This window comes from Callionymus lyra, chromosome 3 (assembly GCF_982586985.1).
Source record: "Callionymus lyra chromosome 3, fCalLyr1.hap1.1, whole genome shotgun sequence".
NCBI lineage: Eukaryota > Metazoa > Chordata > Actinopteri > Syngnathiformes > Callionymidae > Callionymus > Callionymus lyra.
The window spans coordinates 34,258,074-34,280,013 of record NC_141820.1 but is presented as its reverse complement, the minus strand read 5'-3'; the positions used below and the strand labels follow the sequence as shown (position 1 = coordinate 34,280,013).

Here is a 21,940-nt window from a genome sequence, read left to right as displayed (position 1 = left end):
GTCTCTAGGTCAAGGTGACTGACCTCCACCACTGCATATGTATTTCATGAAGCCAGTTCACCTTGACCTAGAGACAACACAAACCCTTTTTTTTTACGGCTTTTGGGTCATTTTGACCCTGAGATAACACAAGGGATACCACAAACCCATTTGTTTTCAGGCTTTTTGGTCAGCTTGACCCTGAGATAACACAAGAGATACCCCAAAAACCTTTTTTTCCGACTTTTGGGTCATCTTGACCCTGAGATAACACAGGGGATACCACAAACACATCTGTTTTCAGGATTTTTGGATATCTTGACCCTGAGATAACACAGGGGATACCACAAACACATTTGTTTTCAGGCTTTTTGGTAATCTTGACCCAGAGACAACACAAGGGATACCACAAACACATTTGTTTTCAAGCTTTTGGGTCATCTTGACCCTGAGATAACACAAAGGATACCACAAACACATCTGTTTTCAGGCTTTTTGGTCATCTTTACCCTGAGATAAAACAAGGGATACCACAAACACATTTTGTTTTAGGCTTTTGGGTCATATTGACCCTGAAATAACACAAGGGATACCACAAACACATTTGTTTTTGGGCCTTTGGGTCATCTTGCCAAAGAGGTTGTCAGAGAGTAAATGTATTCCACTTACTCAGATAATAAACAAAAACAAATCTTCCCAAACCATTTTCCATGCACTTATTTATACTGTAGTATTAGGTTTACTATCTTAAATTGTAGTATATTTAAACATGTGTTAATAATCACCATCCAGGGATATTAGAAATATTACATGTTTCACATATTAATCATGTGCGTTTCCAATCACCAGGACTCTTGACAATACAAAGACCATGTGAGAACTTATATGACAGACTTTGCTCTCCTATAACTATTATTTGATTTAAGAAAGAAATGATTCCTGAAGGAAGAAAAAAGGGTTAATCATGAGCTAGTTTTTGCTTGCCATTTTATTATGTTTGACATGCTATAAAATAAAACAAAAAGGATAAATGTAAAGTAGCTGAAATTTGTCAAAATTTTAATTTCAACAGAGGTCTTCTGCCCACTTTTGTCCACTTTATCCTTAACCTGATGGAGTTACCCTCTACACTCAAACCTTTATTTTTAATTAATTATATTTTAATTAAAACCGGACATAATTGAATCAGAACAAATGAAAAGAAACAAATTCAATTTGTTTTTTTTTGTTCTTTTAATTAATTATTTACTGCATTTATGATGCCATGAAGGGCACACGTTGGCGCAGTGGTTAGCATGATGGCCTCGCAGCCAGAAGGTTGGGGGTGGGAGGGAGACCACTTGTGACCTTTCTATGTGGACTTTGTATGTTCTCACCATGTTGCGTGGGTTTGGCACTCCGGTTTCCCCCCACAGTCCAAAAACATACAGCGCTTGATTGGGAACTTGGGGAAAATGTCCGTAAATATAAGTCTGTGTGTGAATGCTTGTGTGTCTTTGTGTGCCCTGTGATAGACTGGCGTCCTGTCCAGGGTGTCCCAGAAACTGGTATATGCTCCAGCCCCGACGCTACACCAGTAAAGGATTAAGCAGCTCAGAAAATGAATGAATGAATGATGCCTTGAAATAAAATATAATATAATAAAAAATATGGTCTGAGGGTTCATATATCCCAAATATAAACACCCTGACATGACCCAGAATAGATCATAAATTATTATGTTACAAGGGAATATCTTAGTTCCTTCAACTGCGAGAAATAAAGAATGACATCTATGAGTCGGTTCATCATGTTTGCAGACCAATAAATATGAAGGCTTTTTGTTTTACCTGCCATTTCCATTCTAACCATCCGTCTTGTGGTTCTGTTTTGCAGCTTCATTTTAATTCAGATCAACTCCGTGAGCTGCTGGTCTCAGGGGTCCGCTCAGCTTCAACCACACAACAATCCATCACGTCTAACCTTTCGGCCGGATCTTAAAGATAACCAGAATGGGTTTATTGTTACATGCTAAGGTCTGGTTTAGGAATTAAAGCTACTGTAGATCATGCAGATTTAAAAGTAGCGGTTTCTTATTTTTTTTAAACCTCCCTTCCTGCTTTTGGCTCTCAGGATTCCCTCCTCTGCTCCACTAGCATTGGGAGCACTCACTGTATCACCGCACCACAGTGAATGATACAAGAATGTTTTCTCCATGAAAGCAAATCCCCCATTTTTGACATTTTTGAACCGCTAGTGCAGAAAACAGACTCATAAATCTTCCTCTGGCAGAAGAAGAGAAAAAAAGATGGCTCTGCTGAAGACACATGTGAATCCCAACTGGCCACGGATTAGATTTTCCTGCATGAAAGCAAATGATCGATTTTGTTTACACATGTGGAAGATAGTGAGTTTAACCTTCCAGCCCTCTTGTCGAGGGTAACAGATTCAAGTTTGGACAAATGTTACACGGTAAACTATGCGACTTCAGGTCACAGCAGCAGAAGTCATTGATCTTGAATCTGCTTGCTGCTCAGGGCTTGAATAAATTCATATAAAGTCGAACAAGCCGCTTATATTGACTTTCTATAAAAAAAGAAAGACATCAATAAATGTGCAGTGAGAGCTCTCTTTTGTCTGGATTAGATTCCTGGGCTGACAGAAAATGCTAACTTCACATTTTCATTTTTCCATAAAGTTTTCTTTATTGCTTTGTACAATAGTTGGAGCTGGGTCCTTACTACAAAAAACACAATGATTCATTGATATTAAAAATAAAGTGTACGTGTAAAATGAATTAGAGCTAAGAGTTGGATTGTATTAGCATTTTTTCTCCTAGCATCCAAAGTGTAAACAAGGCGGGCTGATAATAAAGGTAAAGACCATGATTACATCATAATTGACTCAGATCTTCAAACCTCTTGTTTGCCAAGATTTCAGACGAGGGAGAACCTTAGTAAAAACTTTAAAATGTCGTCACGAGGAAAACAATTTAAGATTTGAAACAAGAAAGTTTGTCAGGAGAGATGGGTCTTCACTTTAGTTGGACTCTAAGTGTGAAGGCAGAAGGGTCTCTTCCTAAGTTATGGTATAATGGAGAAACAATGTAAACAAAATGTCCTCTGTTTCTGTTTTACACATGTGCAGCTTTGAAATACTAAAACAAAACCACAATCCAACAATACTTGACTCAGATTTGCCCTCCACTGGAGGAATTTTCAAGTCAAGCCTTTACGAAATACACAGAATATGAAAACATAGACTTTTAAATACAGTTGCTAATATTATTTAGATAATGTATTGTGTTTAGTTAATAATCAAAGTTCTGCATTTACTATTTATTTTGTTGCTCGTTCAACTTTGCTTCCACAAAGTTATGGCTTCATTTGACTTCATGCATGTGAAATAGAGTCACCAGCCTCGAGCTTTAAGGCTGCAACAACAAACACACTTGATATTGATTGATTAATAATAGGTTCTTCCTGGCACAGCGAGCGTGGTATTACACCCTCAAGTTTCCATGTATTAAGTGTATTTTAGTATTTATATGAATTCTAATTTGGAACAGCAGCTTTACCAAGAAAAGCGCTTCATGTGACCCTACGGTGCAACATTCCGATGAAACAGATTTATAATCTCCTCCTGGGCGCACGAGTGTGAAACCCACTGAAATTCAAGGATTTTTTTTAAATCGTGGCGACTCCAAAACTCTGGCGCAAAAATGCTTCACTCTGAAAAGATCAGTTGCAGATCAGTCCAGATGTTGTGAATTAATACATACTCCCAAGCCTACGGATGACTCATCCTCAGGTTCATTTCCATTGACCTATCAGGAAACTCACCGGGTTTCTGCTGACCACTTCTGGGTTGTTGACCACCGCCACGAGGTAGATGATGGTGAGCGCAGAGTTGAGCACGTAGGAGCAGAAAAGGTTCTTGTGCAGTGTGATTCTTTGGCAGCTCAGGCTCCTGTGTGTAGAAAAACAACAACATTAAAGTGAAGCCAGCTGACGAAGAAGCACATCAAAATATCCATGAAATAGGAACATCACTTCCTCTGTGGGTGTTGAAAGGTATCTGACACTGGCATCCCAAGACCTCTTAGCCTCACCAGTATCACTACTTTTTGTGTCTCCATGAGCATATTTTATTATTAAAAAGGGGTGAGTGAGAAAATAATTATTATTTGTAAAGCGCCTTTCACAGATCAGGGACACAAAGCGCTTAAACAACAACACAATACACAGTTATAAATACACACTTTAATAGGCCAATACAACGTAGTGAAAAACACAGCAGCCTCAAAAAAAATTATGAAAAGCCTGCACAAAAAGAAAAACTAAATCATGATTTAAATTTCTGCATACATCAGATTATGCTTTGACATGATTTGACAAGAAAACAGTTTCGGTTTTATGGTTTCTAGTGTATTCAAGTTACTAGCTTGTTAACATTCAATTGCCTCTTGAGAATATCCACCACATGTGCACTTGAACACACACAAGTGATTATCACTGCTGTCTGCCGTAGGGATCCACCTTTATCCCACTAGCCATGAACCTTTTTAATCAAATGTGTTTTGAAGAAAAAGTAGGTTAATCTTTAAGTGAAAAGCACTAAGTCAGAAAATACAGTACTGTCCAGGAGCTCATCCCACAATCATGGGTAACTAATTATAGTGTAACAAAAAACAAAGAAACACAGTCAGACACACAAAAAAACACAGTCAGGACCCTAAAAGAGAAACAAACACCAATCCAACACAGAAACACAAAGACACAAACAAACATACACATATATACAGACACATATGCAGAAACACACACACTAAGCCGAAACTGTAAGACACACCAAACTAACATGGCAGAAACATCCACACACACACATACGACAGATTCACACACAACCAACCCAACAAAGAAACACACACACACACCAACCCAACATACAAACAGACACACACACTAACCCAACATGGAAACAGACACACACCAACCCAACTTACAAACACACACACAAACCCAACATAGAAACACACACACCAACCTAACATAGAAACACACACATCAAACCAACATAGAAACACACACACCAACCCAACATAGAAATACACACTAAAGCAGGATGTTAAACACAACAGGAGGTATTGATAAATTGATTGATAAAGTTTGTTTTCTAATTGATAATGGAGATAATCACTACTGTAACATGACATAGTGCCCCCTGATACTACCGAGTCCTCAATTTTAATAATCACAGAGCTGGAATCGCTGGAGCGTTCCTTCCTTTTTTAATTTGCTTGACCTTTCGTGACCTTTACAGAGCGTGCATAGAGAGTGGCTTATTTGGCCCGCACAGGAAGAGCTGGACCAGGAGGCAGTTGGGACCTCTGGTTGGCCCCACACTGCCGCTCTGAGCCAACAAGAAAAATGTGAATCAAGTTGCTGGAATGACCTCAGAATTTCCGGGCAATTTGCGCACGATAAATGCGGTTTAATATCACGTAATGGCTCTCATGGGTGTCTCCTCCCAGGATTATTAGTATAATCAAATGAAAATAATGATTTCAAACAGCATCAAGTCGTCTGGATCCAATAGCTTCATTTGCTTAATGGCTCGACGACGGTTTAATTTCCTCAGCCATAGAAGTTGCTGCAGTTCTCAGATTGAACGTGTGGAGTAACTTCTGCTTTCAGTTATTACTTAATAACCCCCAAGAAAACTCTGAAGATAGAGAGTATGACCTTGTAATTGCAAACATTGTTTGGAACTATACTTTATTATGAATATTATGGATTCTGGGCCACAACGTGTTTGATATACATTATTGACTAGGAGTGTTAGAAAATATCGATTCCTGAGAATGATTGTAATTTTTTTTTTTATAAATATACTTGTTCAATAAAGTGTGTTTTAAATAAAATAATTTGCGTTTCTATTTTCGAATTAAACAACAACATCGGAATCTATCATAATAGTTTTCACTGTATTGCAATAGTATCGCCAGATTCTTGCCGATACACAACCCTAGTATTGAGACCCTCTTGGGAACACAGTTTTATTCTGGTTGTAATGTGTTTGTATTGAGCTTATTTTTATGGAAGTAGAATGAATAAAAAACACGAGAAGAAAATTCAATTTGATTTATTTCTATTGCCTGGGTATGAAGAGAAAGAGAAGAGAAGACAGTAAGTTCAGGTGGATTACAATTTTCAGAATATGATGCATTTCTGGAAATCTCATTTACAAAAAACTGTTTAAATTTGATCAAAATCGGACACATTTGAATTTTCATGGTGGTTTCTTGCCCGACTTTTAGCTCCCTTATGAATACTAACATGAGATGAAATTCAGGAAATGTTTCATATGTACCATAATATACTCTATTTATGGTTTAAATCTTAAAAAAAATGCATTTTATTTTATTTTATGTATATATATATATATATATATAGATTTATAAATGGATATAGATATACTGTAGATTATAAAGTAAATTCTGGTGACAATTGTCGTTTTTCTATCATTAATTAAACCCATAACTATCTCTATACTTTCTTGAAAACTGTTGGCATATGTAGCTTTTAACCTAAACAAACTGTTGAGCATTATGAAGGTTACAAGCATCTAAATAGACACATGAAATGGTGGCTGCCCTCGCCTCACATGACAGCCTATATTTTATAAACATTTTGCGGCTTTAAACACAATGAAAACTTTGAGAATGAACTTGCGATCTGACTGGATTTTCCACCCCGGCAGAGATCAAATCAAATGTTAATCTATGTTTTCATGTTGTGTATATTACACATTACTACCACATGAAGGACACCGAAGCCGCTCACAAAACTACACACTATATGGCGACCTGGCTGAACATACAGGCTAAAGAGGTAACACGGTTGGAAAAGTCTGCCCCCTTAAATCTGCGACCCATCATTCCTGGGGGCAGCACGAGTGCAACCGTAATTTAGAAACAGACAGGAGACCCAAACACTCCCTGCATCTCTATGGTGCACATACCAGGAAACGTTGGCGCCACTCAACACTCATGTAGAAGTGCTTTTATCTAAAATAGCTTTCCACAACACGTCCAGAGAAATCCACAATGTCACGGCTCCACGTCGACTATCAGCTGCCGGATTTTCCACAGTGTGTGTCTCCTGGAGTTGGTGCTGCCATCCTGCTGTAAATAAGGTAGTGGTGCAGCTGGACGCTGTCACGTACCACTATCAGCCACATCTGTGCTTCATGATGAAACATTAATCCCTCCAATAAGTCTTTTAACTATAAATATAGTGAGTTAACCTTCTGAACCCGCCAGTAGGAATGTTATCTTTTAAAGAATAGCCAAAGTGGAATCGTTTATCACTGCGAGAGGAACAAAAACATTTTAAACTTAACAGCATTTCTCTGTGTTTTTGCTGTTGCTGTACAATACTTTTGCATCACTGAGTGGATGCTACAAAGATGATGATAACACCAGATGTAGCATTGACTCACAGGTGATTTATTATAGCAATAAGAACGTCAGAACAGGACTGTTTTATAGCTACCATCAGCAATTCCATTACGATTTAAGGTTTCTTAAGTCACTTTATATCACATTGTTCTGTTTTTACTGTATAAAGAAAAATATATTTCAAACATATTCCGATTATGAAGTATTTGCTGCTGCTTTGAGGAAACTGAGACAGCAAAACTTTTGAAACATTCTCTCCAGTATTCAGTGAGTACACAGCAATATATGTTAAAAATATTATTTTCCTGCCTCAACTAAAACACCCTGAAGCCTTTGTTTGAACACTTCTGTCTCTCTCTGCCAGCTTTGTACTGTCACTATAAAGAAAACTATATTTAGCATTTTCCTCAGCATGAGGTATGAGTAGAAAGCTTATATAGTTTTATGTAAAAAAAAAAGTTATCTTGGTTTATGAAACAAAAGTATATGTTTGGAGAAAGTAAGTTTCCAGTTGATATAAGTTGATTTAGATTAACTCCACAATTATCGTGGGAAACGAAAGTCAAGATTACAAAAAAATCACCATCCTAATAAAAAATACTGACAAAAAATGTAAATTTATGTTCATATATTTGTTTTCAAATTTTCAACATTAAACAGAAACTGTACTGCTGCTGTACTGCTAAGTTCTGTACTTTCCCGGTGTTGTGTTTTATACATATTTGACTAAAAGGAGGCACTGAGAGATTATCTATAGCAAAGTCTGGGCCTCTTTGCATAGGTATATACCCCCGCGACTTTTTTTAGTTAAAAAATCGGAGTTATACCTGGTTGTATATCTTTGCTCTGTTAATGTTGAGTCATGTCTCTTACTTTTGTGGTAAACAATTCCAGTTTCTGTTTACATTTGTGAAGCATGAATACAAATCAATCTGGAAGAAAGTTCACTTTGACAAAAAGTTTTAAATAAAGTATTGATTGTTCGATCTGCCACGAAGGTTTTAAAATTGCTTTAGCTGTTTAATCCAGCAAAAAGACAAACTCTCAGCAGGTGAAAGGCTCAATATTTCTCATAGATTTCCCCAACCTTGGCTTTCCTGTTTTATCGACCTTCTAATTTGTTGGAACAAGTATAAACCGATTTAATGAAAGACCGCCACTTGATTTGTTTCTCTGCATAGAGTGCTCTTTTCTAAATCCTGTGGCGAGATTTACGAGAGCGTGTTAAAAGTTTTGCAGCCCACCGATGGTCTCGCACAAGATCTATTCCTGACAACAGCTGTGTTTGGGAGGTCAACACCTTCCACCACTCTAGTTTTACAACATTCAGGAACTACAAGGCCGACCAGACATCTCCTCCAAATATTATTGCTGGACACAAAGATTGACCGGAGTCATTAAATTCGTTCTTTTATTATCTGAATGATACCAAAAACAACTTAAAGTTCGAGGTGGCGTTTTCTTCCTCCCAGCTGAAGTTAGAACTTACCTTTATTATGATCTCTGGAACGACGTTATCTACATTTAAATGAAGCTCATTTGTCTTTTAGGATTAGGCAGTACTCGAGCGCACCCGTTTTCAATTAGATCAGAGCAGTAAAATGTTCAGTGGATGTCACACTTCTGCAGGTCTGAATCCCAAACATCCATGAAATAAACAAGGCAAGAGCTAAGTAAGCATGAAATGAAGTGGCTTCATCAGAGTTACTAGGCATTAAAGTGGAAATGACGTTCCGATTGTGAACTATTTGCTGCTGCTTTCCGGAAGCTGAGATGACAAAACTTTTTAAAAGTTCGCTCAGTTCTCTCTTCAGTATAAAGTAAAGTACACAGTAGTGTCTATTGAAAACACAATTAAACTGCCTACTTAGAAAAACAGACACCTTTGTTTAAATGAGAACATCAAGACTAAGCCTATGTCTCTCTTGGCTAAGTTCTCTCCCTGAGCCCTTGTTTTCATCGTCTCCAAAATAATAATTTAATGAAAACAAACACCTTCAGGGAGACAAAAAACCGTTGTGATTGTCTGTTTTCCAAAATGCAAAAGAGATGTGTGATGATGGAAATTTGCCTCTTAGAATGAAAAACATCATTGGCGAGAGAGAATCAATAAAATGTAGTTGTTACCTGAAGTAGAAGAAAATGGCCAACGAGATCAGCAATGACACGATAGACAAGGCGTGACCCACGATCGCCATGTAGAACAAGATGTAAGCAGACTGGAAGAACAAACAATACATTTGATTATTGACCTGCTATCTAATATATACGTCTATAAAATGATGTATAACCAAATATAAATCAGTAAAGATGCCTGGAATGTCATTGTACACTATTGTCAGTTGGCTTTTATTTTGACAACAGGAAACAGAAAATGGAAATGAGTGGAAGTATCACACAAATCTAATTTATTTTGCTTTATGAATTTAAAGGGTAAATTGTTGGTAAATCTTTTTTGATTAGATTTCTATAAATCTATGGCTACATTCATTATAAATATCTCAGAGACACGTAGGCAGTTTTTCTGAAATAATACAGAATGCCATGACTTTTATTGAGTGTCTTTGGTTTCAAATGAGACTGAATTACTGCTATCACATTATTTTATGATTCATGATGTAAAAAAACAAGCATAATGAAATGATTATTCCACATCAAATCACGTCAGGTCACTTTGACCAAACGCTGCACTGTCCGCATTCCTCTGTGCTAGCGATAATGCTATGAGTGAGTACAGTCTTCATCTGACTGCCACGCTCATAGATGACACATGAACTTTTGATTTTATACCTTCAACTTTGCCTTGGTGTTTTCGTTACAAAGTGTGTAGTTGGACCAGGTCCTGTTGGTGTCCGGGTGTCGAAACCACTGCCCGTCATCCCCACAGTACTTTGTTGCCTTCTCTAAAGTACAGAACAACTCTGAGTTAGATGACGGTTGACTATGCTTGTATTTTTTCAAAGATTTTTATTCCTACCAGTTGGATCAAAGTCCACAAAATAGTTGGGGCAGTTTTGGAACGCGTAAGTTCCTGATGGAGTGTCTTCCCAACACAACCAGCCATCCCAGTTCCGACTGCAGTACAAACCTGCCACACATCAATTGTTAGAAATCCATTTAAATACCTCAGTATTCAGACACCAGGTGACATTTAAACTCCCCCAAGCAGAATTGATTTTATTTATTTATTTTAAATTCCAGTAATTATGTTAAATCTGAATGGCTCCTCCGTCTAATCTAGAGACAAACATTTCTTCATCTCTCAAGCAATAAAAAACCCCTCAATATTTCAAAGCATTAGAGTGAAACTCCTGCAAGTCACCGTTGGTGTGTTGGTTACCTGATTTGTTGTACGGCAAATCCCTGTTCATTTTAGCGAAGCACTTGTACTGGCTGTCCAGGATCTTCTTTCTCTCCTCGTGGTTCACCATTGGGTTCAACGTGGCCTCATCGGAGTCCTCTGAGTCATCTGAGTGCTGACCAGCCATCTGGTTGGTGAAGAGCAATAATGACAGTGGCATGAAAAATAGAAAAGCCCTTCCAGACACTCTCCATGAAAATATTTGAATCTAGCCCATGGGTTTCACAGTAAATACAACTGTTTGCAAATGCTTCTCAATAATTGGTTCATTCATTTTTCTTACCATATCATAGAGAAATAATCATAGCACTTAATATCAAAATGTTAAGTGTTATGAGGTGTAAATGTCACCTCCAAGAGATTGTTAATGACTTGCTAATGACTTTACAATGTCCTTTACTTAACATGCAGTTGAGTTGAATAAAAAAAATGACATTTCCTCTAACATTGGTCAAGAGGTTCTTAATTTAAGCTTAATGGAGGCTATCAAACGATATAATGGAGCAAATAAATCATGTCAAATTCGATAAAAAAAAGTGAGGCCCTGGCTCCTGCAAGAGTTTGAGTGATGGAATCTGATTGGCTGTCTGTGATCTCACCTAAAGAAACAATGTCTTTGTAATAGCTAGGAAAAGTTTGGTTATGGATTTGAAAATTATTCTGGCAGATTCTTACATTTTCTTAGGGCTCATGAAATGGACCAAACACACAAGCGACCAGTATAATAAAGTGACCTACCCACAAAATAATCATGTGTTATTTACTTTATATTATTATCTTTCAAAGATATTTGTAAGGAATTATAATATATTTAAGATTTGCTTGGCTGTGACAATTGTACAATAAAAGGGTTCACATAAATAAACTCTTTCATTCCATCCTACCATGATCCTCTCCTTGTTGACAGCACAGAATGTGTAGTTGGTCCCACTGGTGTTGCCCTCAGGATGGAGGACCCACTGCCCGTCCTCCCCACATGCCTTGGTAGCCTTTTCTACAAACAGTTTTCGTGAGGAAAAAAACTTGAAGGCTTTGGATCAAACTCTGTGTAAAGTTTAGTCATCATTTCAGTGATGCATCAGTGGCTAGGTTCACAAGTAGTAGCAAAACTTACTGCTCACCTGAGGGGTCCAGGTCTGGGAGATAGTCTGGGCAGTTTTGAGAGGCGGACGTTCCTGCAGTTGTGTCGTTCCAACACAACCAACCGTCCCAGTGGCGACTGCAGTATAGACCTGCAGGAACAAAAGTCTCTTATTGCTTTTCAATAATCATGGTAGGAATTAACAACACATCTTTATTGACAGTAACACATTTGTGGACTATCTTTGAATGAGAGACAATCATTTGCATTAGTACCTGATCTGTTATAAGGCGGGTCCTGGTTTATTTTCTGAAGGCAACTGTATTCATTTTCCAACAGCTTCATGTTCTGCAGAAACAACATTTTCAACCTGGAATGTTATATCACTACAAGAATTTGTCATTACCAACACAAGGCTGTCGATTTGTATTTCTCAACAAAAACAAACTCTTGGCAGGCAGAAACCTTGAACAAAACCAAACAGAGTGTGGTCTGTCTACCTTTTAAAAATGTTTTAAATATATTTTACTGCACATGGACAAAAGCTAATTATAAATGATTTGGAGGAAAGCATGCATATGAAGCATGGCAATGACTCAAAATAAACCAAAAAAGTACTTAATAAAGTTACCGTATGAAATAAAAATTAAATATTATTGTTGGTAACATTGACTTTATAAAGAGGAGAAAATAAAACCATTAATATTAATTTAAACTTTTATTTAAAACAAACATTTTTATGCTAATTGGCCTAATACGATGAAAGGACAAGCTCAGAAATTGGTTTTGTAAAATAAATAATTAGTGTCCCAGAAATCTAACAATATGTTACAATTTGTATCTTTATTCCTCAACCATACGAAAAGAGTCCCTTGCTCTGCTCACTCACACAATATCATCTCAAGGGCAGGGAATGGCATGTGGGCAGGAACATTGATTTTGATTAGCCCTGTGTTCAATATAAGTACAGCAGGGGGTCTTTAGTGTATAATAAACACTAGGCAGAGCCGTCTAATGATTAATATTATACACCAATCTCTTCTTTCAAGCTGACATTACAGATTCATGTTTGAACTCTTCTACTTCATAGCTGGAAAAGCTGAAATAATAGACCCTTTTTTCCATATAATCATCATCACGATCTGACGATTCAACATCAGAGGGTCTGAAACTGGCTGAATATTCTCTGCATACATTACCTTTGACTTCTTATCGTGGAAAGTGTCGCAGCTTGAATAGTTTGTCCAAATCCTGTTGTCTGGATGTTGGTACCACTTGCCGTTCTCCCCACAGTACAAAGAAGCCTTTGCTGAAAACAACAATCACGAATCAATATTTCTCTGATAGAAATGTGTCACTACCATTACCTTTCAGATGAGCGACACCAAATTACAAGACTGTCGCTTGTTTTCTTTTTTTGCTTTTATCTAAAGATTTGTATGTTATTTTTCCTAAATGACTGGACTTTGATGACTAACTCATATTGCTCACATGACACCCACAAATGATCACATGACACATTAAATGTTCTTAAGACGAACATAATTATTCACATGAATGATCACATTACAGACATAGTGATCACATGACACACAGTGGGTACGGAAAGTAATCAGACTTCTTTGATTTTTCCCTCTTCATTTAGCCATTCTCTAAAATAATTTAAATTCATTTTTTTCCTCATTAATGTTCACTCAGCTCTCATTCTGGACAGAAAAAAACACAATTGTAGAAATTTTTGCAAATGTATTAAAAAGGAAAACTGAAATAACACATGGTCATAATTATTCAGACCCTTTGCTTTGAAACTCATATTTAATTCACGTGTTTCTTCTGACCCTCCTTGAGATGGTTCTACTCCTTCATGGAGTCAAGCTGTGTTTCGTTAAACTGATTGGACTGGATTAGGAAACACATCTGTCTATAGAAGACCTTACAGCTCATGACAGAGCAAATAAGAATCATGAGGTCGAAGAGCTCAGGGATAGAATTGTGGCACAGATCAAGGTTACAGAAGAACTCCTGCAGCACCGAAGGTTCCTAAGATCACAGTGGCCTCCATAATCCTTAACTGGAAGAAGTTTGATATGACCAGAACTCTTCCTAGACCAGGCCATCCAGCCAAACTGAGCAATCGTGGGAGAAGACTCTTGGTGAGAAAGGTGAAGAAGAACCAAAGGACGACTGGTAGGAATTGAACGAAAGATGAATGCAGCAAAGTACAGAGATATCCTGAAAGAAAACCTTTCCCAGTGTGACCAGGACCTCAGACTGGGCCGAAGGTTCACCAAAAAGACAATGACCCTAAGCACGTAGTTAGAATAAGGATAAATAATAAAGGAGTAGCCCAGCCAGAGCCCTGACCTAAACCCAATCGAGCATCTCTGGAGAGATCTGAAAATGGCTGTCCATCATGTTCACCATCCAACCTAACGGAACCGGAGAGGTTCTGCACAGAAGAATGGCAGAGGATCCCCAAATACAGGAGTCAAAAACATCATTCCCAAGAAGACTCAAAAAGGTGCTTCTTCTCAATACTGATATTTCAGTTTTCCTTTTTTAATAAATTTGCAAAAAATTATCTTTTTTCTTTCTGTCAAGAATGGGTGCTACATTAATAAGGAAAATAATTAACTTAAATGATTTTAGCGAATCGCTGCAATGAAACAAAATAAATGTGAACAATCGAAAAGGGTCTGATTACTTTCCGTATTCACTGTATATGGTCAAAAGACATAGATAAAGATATCATTATGTAGCATTAATAAAAAAAAAAAAACATACTTAAGCATAAAGTAAATATTTCAGTAAATTAGAAAATATGAATAAGGGGCAGAAATAGTAAGAACTATTCTTCTCTCTACTCGTTTTCAATCTCTACGAATATCATGTGGTTGAAAATTGTTTGAATACAGATAGAACTTGTTGATTGCAGTAAAATATTTGGTTGACTTAATTTGAACATTTTAGAGTATAAAGGAGTTCAAACTGGACTGATGGACTCAAAACTAAAAGGCGTATGATTGTTTAAAAACCTGCAAATGTACTAAAAGTTATCCAATACCAAGATGAGATTGAAACAAATATACATAGAATTTTTGGAATATTTGGAATATTTGCATTTATGTACAGGATTACAATGTCCAAGTCTTGGCTAGTGCTCCTCGTTTCCCTTGAATTACTTTATTTAGGTGAGTGAGTAGGTTTATAAAGCAGAGGGAAAACCTTAAAAAACAAATGTTAAGTTTCTATTTAAAAAACAATAGGGGTGGGCACCTATATACTGTACCATTATGGCACCATTTGTATTTCTAAGACTCAGGCGTCTTATTGTGGTTTCAAAATGTTTTTAAAAAAAAGTCAAGACATGAATTCGCAGCACTCCACATCAGCAACTCGCCTCGCAAATCCCTCTTGGAAATACAAAATTACCCCAATATTACTCTGACAGAACTCTACTTAGAGTCTCTAAAGGTTGAGAAATTAAGACAACAAAATTACTGACAGAACAGAACTTTATTTATCTGTATTGTTTTTTTTACCAGTTGTACTGCCTAACAACCTTAAAGAAACTTTCATGTGAGCAAGACATGAAACAGGCGATCAATGGTTTACATGTATAAAGATTCAATCTTTCCTCCTCTTTGCTTTACCTGCTACATCAACATCCTGGAAATAGTTTGGACAGTTTTGGGTGGCGTAGGTGCCTGCAGGGGTGTCGTCCCAGCACAGCTGCCCATCCCAGGTACGTCTACAGTAAAGGCCTGTCGTGGAAACAGTTATCAGCACAAGGACAAATCAGATTATTTGAGAATGTTCCCAGTACCTGGTTTTGTGTACGGTCCATCTTGCTTCATCTTCTCTTCACACTTTAGTTTAAGCTGAAGGGTCATCGTCTCTACAGTCTTGCCTCTGTCGGCCTGTTCAACTGCAGTGTGTCTCAGAAGTCGAGATATCTAGAAAAGACAATCGTTGAATCTGCCTTTGTTATATTCCCCAATAGACGACAAGTTTTTACCTCCAACATTTGTGTAGCCTGTTGGCAGTTCATTCCAGTCTGCACCCAGGTCCCCGAGTTGTCACAATATTTGGTCACTGAGAAAAATAGAACAGATAATGTTTCAGAGTAACAACTGTAGCCTTCTAGGAGAGTCATTTTTTGGCTCTGTCCTCGTTTCCAACATCAGTTTTCTTGTGATAGCCAAACACATAAATCGGGCCTGAAATCCCGGCATTAACTGTGAAATAAGTTGCACTTTGCACCACTTTTCAAACATTATGGCAGATAACCTGAGGAGCTTTTTTCTGGCATTTTTGCAAGTGTCTAACTTAAATTGTTGGAATGAGAGTATCCCTCGACTGCCGAGTCATCACCAACAGTTCATTAACTGTTACGCAGCAGCGTCCAAAAGTACGTCCTCCCCAAAGCCTCGTATCCGCAGCATTAGTTTTCCAATAAGTAGCCGCACGGGGACTCTTAATAACAGGCATTTTTGGACCATCGTTGCTAAACCTTCCTGAAACAAAACACTGTCTGTTTTCTGCTATTCTCTCTCCCCACATCCACGTCTCTGACCTTTCTAATCCCTCTTTTCTTTACTTGCTCTATTTTTATCCAGCGGCACTGTTCATTCTTTCTTCGTGTCCTCTCGCTCACCTCGCCATCTAGCATCTCAGCTAAATAAACACATCATTAGACAGGCTTCAACGTGCCAGTGTAATTACTTTAAAACCAAATATGACAATGAAATCGAGACAAAAAAGACACATTCTTAGTGACGGTAATCACAATCTTTATCGGTTCATGCTTGAAAATAAATCTTTTGTCGCCGCGCTCGTACTTGTCTGGTTTTTATCTGGACATTTCTGCGTCACATAAGTTCCTGTGGACGTGTCCTCCCAACACAAGAAGCCGTCCCACATCCGTGCACAGAACGCGCCTGTAGAAAGATAGAGCAATAATGAAAAAAAAAAAGGACGAAGGTCTTCAAGCACTCAACCACTTTCTCCGGGCTCTCACCGCTGCTGTTTCCCGGGCTCTTTAAATTGGTCAGCGCAGGACATTTGTAATAGCTCTGGTTCGTGGCTCCGTCCGGCGCAGGTGCTTCTCCGGCTTCAAGCGTGAGTGATGTGTCGGCGATTGGCTCCGTGGCTGCGAGCGCTCGGCACTGTGGAGACAACATGACAGCAGGTAGAGGAAGCAGGTGCGAGATTGTGCTCAATCCAGATGGGATCACGCATGTGGAGGGAATACATGATGCATCCAGCTTTAATCTCCTTAAACACTGTGAAATCATATATATTATTCATGTTTTAATTTTAAACTTGTTAGTATTAACTAAATATCCTCGAATCCTGTTCAAACACATTTCATTCCAGGATACGGATATTATGAGTTTTGTGAACAAAACAATTTTACTCAAATTATATTTATTCATATAGCTCTTTCTTTAGTCAGCAACTCATTCCTACTACTCAGCAAGTTTAGATATTCATTATCTATCTCGAGATGTTGCACGGTGTACAGGAAAGATGCAGACATAATCAGAAAGCAAATATATTAAAACAAAAACTGCTTTTGGTTGAAGAAAGAAATGTAAAGAAAATATTAATATAAAATATCCATTATAAAATCAACATGTCAAGCATGTCAAAGACATGTTTTTTTTATGTATATGAAAACAAAGTATAAACTAGTAAGTATTTCATTACGATAAATAAAATGGTAGTTTTATTGATTTGACTATTTCCTTGGTTTGTTTTGATTATTCTGCTCTAGAATTCCTCAGGTGACTTCTCAGCCAGTGGGGTTTGATGAGTAGACACAAGGGTTTTCTCTCTTTTTACTGACTCCTGATAAACACTTTAAGACAGTCCTACACTGCCCTAACTGAATCCAACTCGTATCGAGGGGCACAAGGGGCTCGAGGGTTCAGTGGGCTCCCACTGCGACACCGTCAAGTGATCAATTTGACAATATGTTTAGGATTATTTTTCTTTTGGATTTCACAGTTAATTTATATTTTTATTTATTTTTACTAAAAATAAATATGAATGCATGTTTTTATTAAAAAATATAAACGTGAAATTATATTTTACTTCATTATTTCACTATTTTTATACTTTTTCCCCGAGCTAGCTCAGCCTCAGACGGAACTCCCTACCGGAGTGAGCATTAATCTGTTCATCTGCTCCGAGGGCTGCCGCGAGGACTCTCTCAGTGGGGAGTTCCTGGAATTCACAGACCACTTCAATTTACTTATAATCCAGTGATGCAATGAATTCCAGCAATTTTCTTAGGTATTAAATGTTTTTTTTAATCAGCAAATCTTTTATATTTTAAGTACTTTGATGGCATGTTCTTAAAAATGACTTTGCGTGATAATAAAAATGATCCTCATTAGTTTCTGAATCACAAAAATGATTAGAAAAGTAAAACAGAACTATCTTCCTCAAGTAAATTAGTGAGTCGAAAAATAAAAGAGCCGCATAAAAACACACACTTAGAAGATGAAACAGCTCTTTTGCTTTCACTTATCTTGCAAATTTTTAGGCTTAAATTCAATCCTCTTGAAGGGAACTCTTCATCCCTGCTTCCTAATATGTGTGTGTTCTAAAGTCCTGACCACGTTTAAGATAAAAAAAAATCCCTTGATGGTCTTACCAGTAGATTAATGTGAACACGCTGATGTCCATTGTAGCAGTTTAGCAGCCGTACATATGATGTCACTCCAATCATTGAAGTAAATGACGTCATACATACGACCACCAGGCCACCACCAAAGTCAAAAGCAAACGATCACAGTCATCTGTTCTTCTTGTTCCATAGAGGTTTGCTAGATGGTTGGGGATCACCAGGCTGTGCACTGGATTTGGACAGCATGTCATCCAGACACAGCCAAGATCATCATGACAGCAACAGTGTAGTGAAGCAAACATGTACCACTCGTCACACCACGTGTACCTTCTGTTGGCCTACTTCAAACTTGAACAAAAGAAAACACTCTCTGAAATCAATAACGTGCAAAGGACATTGTCAAAGCATCTAGAATTGCCTCTTGCTTGAGCGGGAATCGAACCAACATCATTTATTGCTTTGAATTAAGACTATAACAACAGCAATGAAAAGATGAAGGAACTTTTTTTTCTCAGAGGCGGTTTAATAATCAGGTAATTGTCAAGTACATTAACTTTTAAACAAAGATAGCAACACAAATATTAACACAAGCATGAATTTCGGAGTTCCCATGGTGATCTGGGATTGCATGGGAAAACTCTTATGTAAGTGCTTTGCTTTCCCAGAAGCCTCTTGAGTTTGCCTACAACAGCGTGTCATCGTGTCGCCAGACATTCACATCAAACTGGATGCTCCAACATGACTGTGGCCAACGTTGAAAACATCTCTGCAGCTTCATCAATAACTCACAAACTTACTGTAAATGTTCCAACAACACTTACATTTTCGTAAGTTGACTTAACTGGAATTTATATTCAATTAAGACATTTTTTCTTCTAGAAAAGGAGGTAAGGAAACAAGTTAGATAGCACTGCTTCTGTTTGTCGAGTGACAAATCCTTCAAAATATTTGTTGATCCATATGGTTATTGAGAAGACAACCAAAAATCCCTGTTTTTTTTTTATCAACATTTTCTGAAAATGTCATTGAAATCTGTTAATAAACAGACAGACAGACAGACAGACTGATTCTGATTCACACATTTCAAACCAAGATGTCACACGGGTCAGTTCACACCAGAAAAGAGATGGTATTGATGGACGTGCGAGGATTCTCAAGAGAAAATGTTTTTGTCCCTGTTTCTCTCATGGAATTTCACCAGCCATGTTTTCAGCTCACAGGTTTTTTAGATTTAACACCAAGAGATCTGCAGGGATGAAGACGGATGATACAAGTCACAGTTGGCAGAGAAAACATTGTGCGAGACTGGTTCACCCATTTTTCTGGAGAGGAGGTTTCGAGCTCAATGTTTTCCCTCTGACAACCATTTCAATAAAGACCAACAACAAATTACTTCAGATTTAAAAGATAGCTTTAATTAGACTTTTTTGGATCATTTTCATTTGCTTGTAGATTTTTCGGTTCCTTTAAAAGCTATATAACTAAGCTTCTAAAATAACTGAACTTAAAAGTAATTTTAACTGGTTGAACCTTATTTGCTATTTAAAAGCTTTCCTCTTGTTTTCCACAAAACTTTTAAAAACAATATTTTAAATGCTCAATAAACAGATTTCATTATTTATCACTTTGTATTTAACATTTCTTATCCTTTAGACTGAATTATTATTATGAAACGAATATAACAGAAAATATTTTCTCCATATGAGCATATCAATTATATTCCCTTTTTTTAATACAGATTTACCACATATGTAGCCTAGCATGATATTTTCATACTGTTGATGCCAATGTATCTGAAATGAAAAGGCATACAGTTCCAGTCCCTCAGATGTAATAGAGCTTTACTAGATGATTCAAACACTAATGACCGCTGACAATTAAATGTTTCACATTAGAAGAAAAACAATATTCCAATATTAATAACAACAATAAACATATACGTTTACTTACTAACCTCAGGAGCAAAAGTACTTTATTTACACCAAAGCACGAACAGGTAATGAATGTTTTCCTTCTATTCATAGCATAGCAACATTTAAACAACAATTTCTCCATCAGAAAATACTTCTCTGAATATTCTAAAAAATCCAAAACCTTTTAACATTCATGAGCACACACTCCTCTCCTACTACCACTGACTGTTCTTAAGACCTTAATTACAGAGTGTAATTATGCCGGCATGATGGCATTCATTTTCTTTTTTTGAGCTGAGTGAAAGAAAAAACTATCCATGCACACCCTATAACATGTCATGGCAAAAATTGGAATTGCTCCCTGAAAAAACATGGAGGTTGCGATAATGAGTTTATTTAAGAGTAAACAAGGGGGGCTCACCACCAAGAGAGAGATCTGCAGGAAGCCAGCCAGCATCATGTCTCCTTGTCAACTGACAACCTTTCGAGAGAAAGAGAGAGAGAGAGGAAACCAGTCAGTGTGAGTGAACGAAGTATCATATTGTTGTTGTAAATGAGGAGAAGGCTTTTTCTGGAGAAAATTGTGGTCATTAATCTGAAATGCAAAACAGCAGTGGCAGAGCAGTGTGTGACATGTCTCGCATGTGTGCGTCGTAGAACACACAAGAGTGTATCCAGAGTACAGAGCAGGACACACACACAGACACAGTATAAATTGAAGTTGATAGTCGTAAATCATGAAGTGCTGAGTCTCCACCCACAGCGTCGGCCGACCTGCCAGTCTGGCACCTGAGAGAATGTGAGATTAGAATTCACTTCGATGTCTCTTTGCGTTGGCTTGCCGGGGCTCTGTTGGAAGCCAATCAATCGGCTGTTTGAGCAGCTAACCAAGACCTTCTGGCTGCTCTGGGCACCCCAGGAGTCCGCCCGCTGGTCTCGCATGAATAAGACTCGCGAGTCTCCCTGAAAGCTCGGTGAGATTGCTCCTATTTGTTTTGGCCTGAAGTGGAATGCTGATGTAGCTGCACCTGTGGGGAGCTCCGGGGCCAGCAGAGCTTATCTAAGACAGAGGAACCCCCAAACCTTCTGTTAAGTCCTCAACTATTTTGGTGAAGAGCAGCCAAATCTGTTGAGGGTGGATTTGCACTTGAGGTAGACGAACATAAATTTGAGGCTTATCTGCTCCAACAGTGGTTCCTGATTAGGAGAGATTCATCCAGCACTTTATTTTTCTCTTCTCCTCCAACAAAACTAGTTTTTAATAAATGTGTCTGGCAGCCAATAGGTCTGTGACCTCCTCGACCTCCCGAGTGATGTTAGAAATGAGAGCAGAAATGGCCACTGGCTACATGGTGTTTCACGAAGCTAATGCACAAACCTGCTTCACATGCACCGACAATTCATTGTGTTAGTCGTTGTAGCACACAATCGATTTCTGTCTCTGCAGGTGAAGAACCTTGGTGTTAGGTTTGACCGGGACATTGGTTTCTTACTCCCACCAGCCAATCAGGTGGTAGCCCCCCACAGA

At 37.9% G+C, this 21,940-nt stretch overlaps 1 protein-coding gene across 2 annotated transcripts in view; it reads right to left on the bottom strand.

Moving 5' to 3' along the window:
• calcr (calcitonin receptor) overlaps positions 1-21,940 on the bottom strand; it is a 60,464-nt gene that overhangs the window by 11,784 nt on the left and 26,740 nt on the right. The window contains exons 2-16 of one of the 2 annotated variants that reach the window (XM_087787653.1): positions 20,834-20,893; positions 16,883-17,030; positions 16,704-16,802; positions 15,881-15,957; positions 15,689-15,818; positions 15,516-15,626; positions 13,062-13,171; positions 12,138-12,210; positions 11,903-12,013; positions 11,666-11,775; positions 10,761-10,908; positions 10,398-10,508; positions 10,211-10,323; positions 9,548-9,639; positions 3,801-3,927 (exon numbers count right to left, since the gene is read on the bottom strand). In XM_087787653.1, coding sequence (XP_087643779.1) covers positions 3,801-3,927; positions 9,548-9,639; positions 10,211-10,323; positions 10,398-10,508; positions 10,761-10,908; positions 11,666-11,775; positions 11,903-12,013; positions 12,138-12,210; positions 13,062-13,171; positions 15,516-15,626; positions 15,689-15,818; positions 15,881-15,957; positions 16,704-16,802; positions 16,883-17,030; positions 20,834-20,872 — 1,599 coding nt within the window. In that variant the 5' untranslated portion in view covers positions 20,873-20,893. Of the gene's footprint in view, positions 1-3,800; positions 3,928-9,547; positions 9,640-10,210; positions 10,324-10,397; positions 10,509-10,760; positions 10,909-11,665; positions 11,776-11,902; positions 12,014-12,137; positions 12,211-13,061; positions 13,172-15,515; positions 15,627-15,688; positions 15,819-15,880; positions 15,958-16,703; positions 16,803-16,882; positions 17,269-20,833; positions 20,894-21,940 lie in introns of those variants that run through there. The other variant, XM_087787652.1, reaches the window with a different exon arrangement.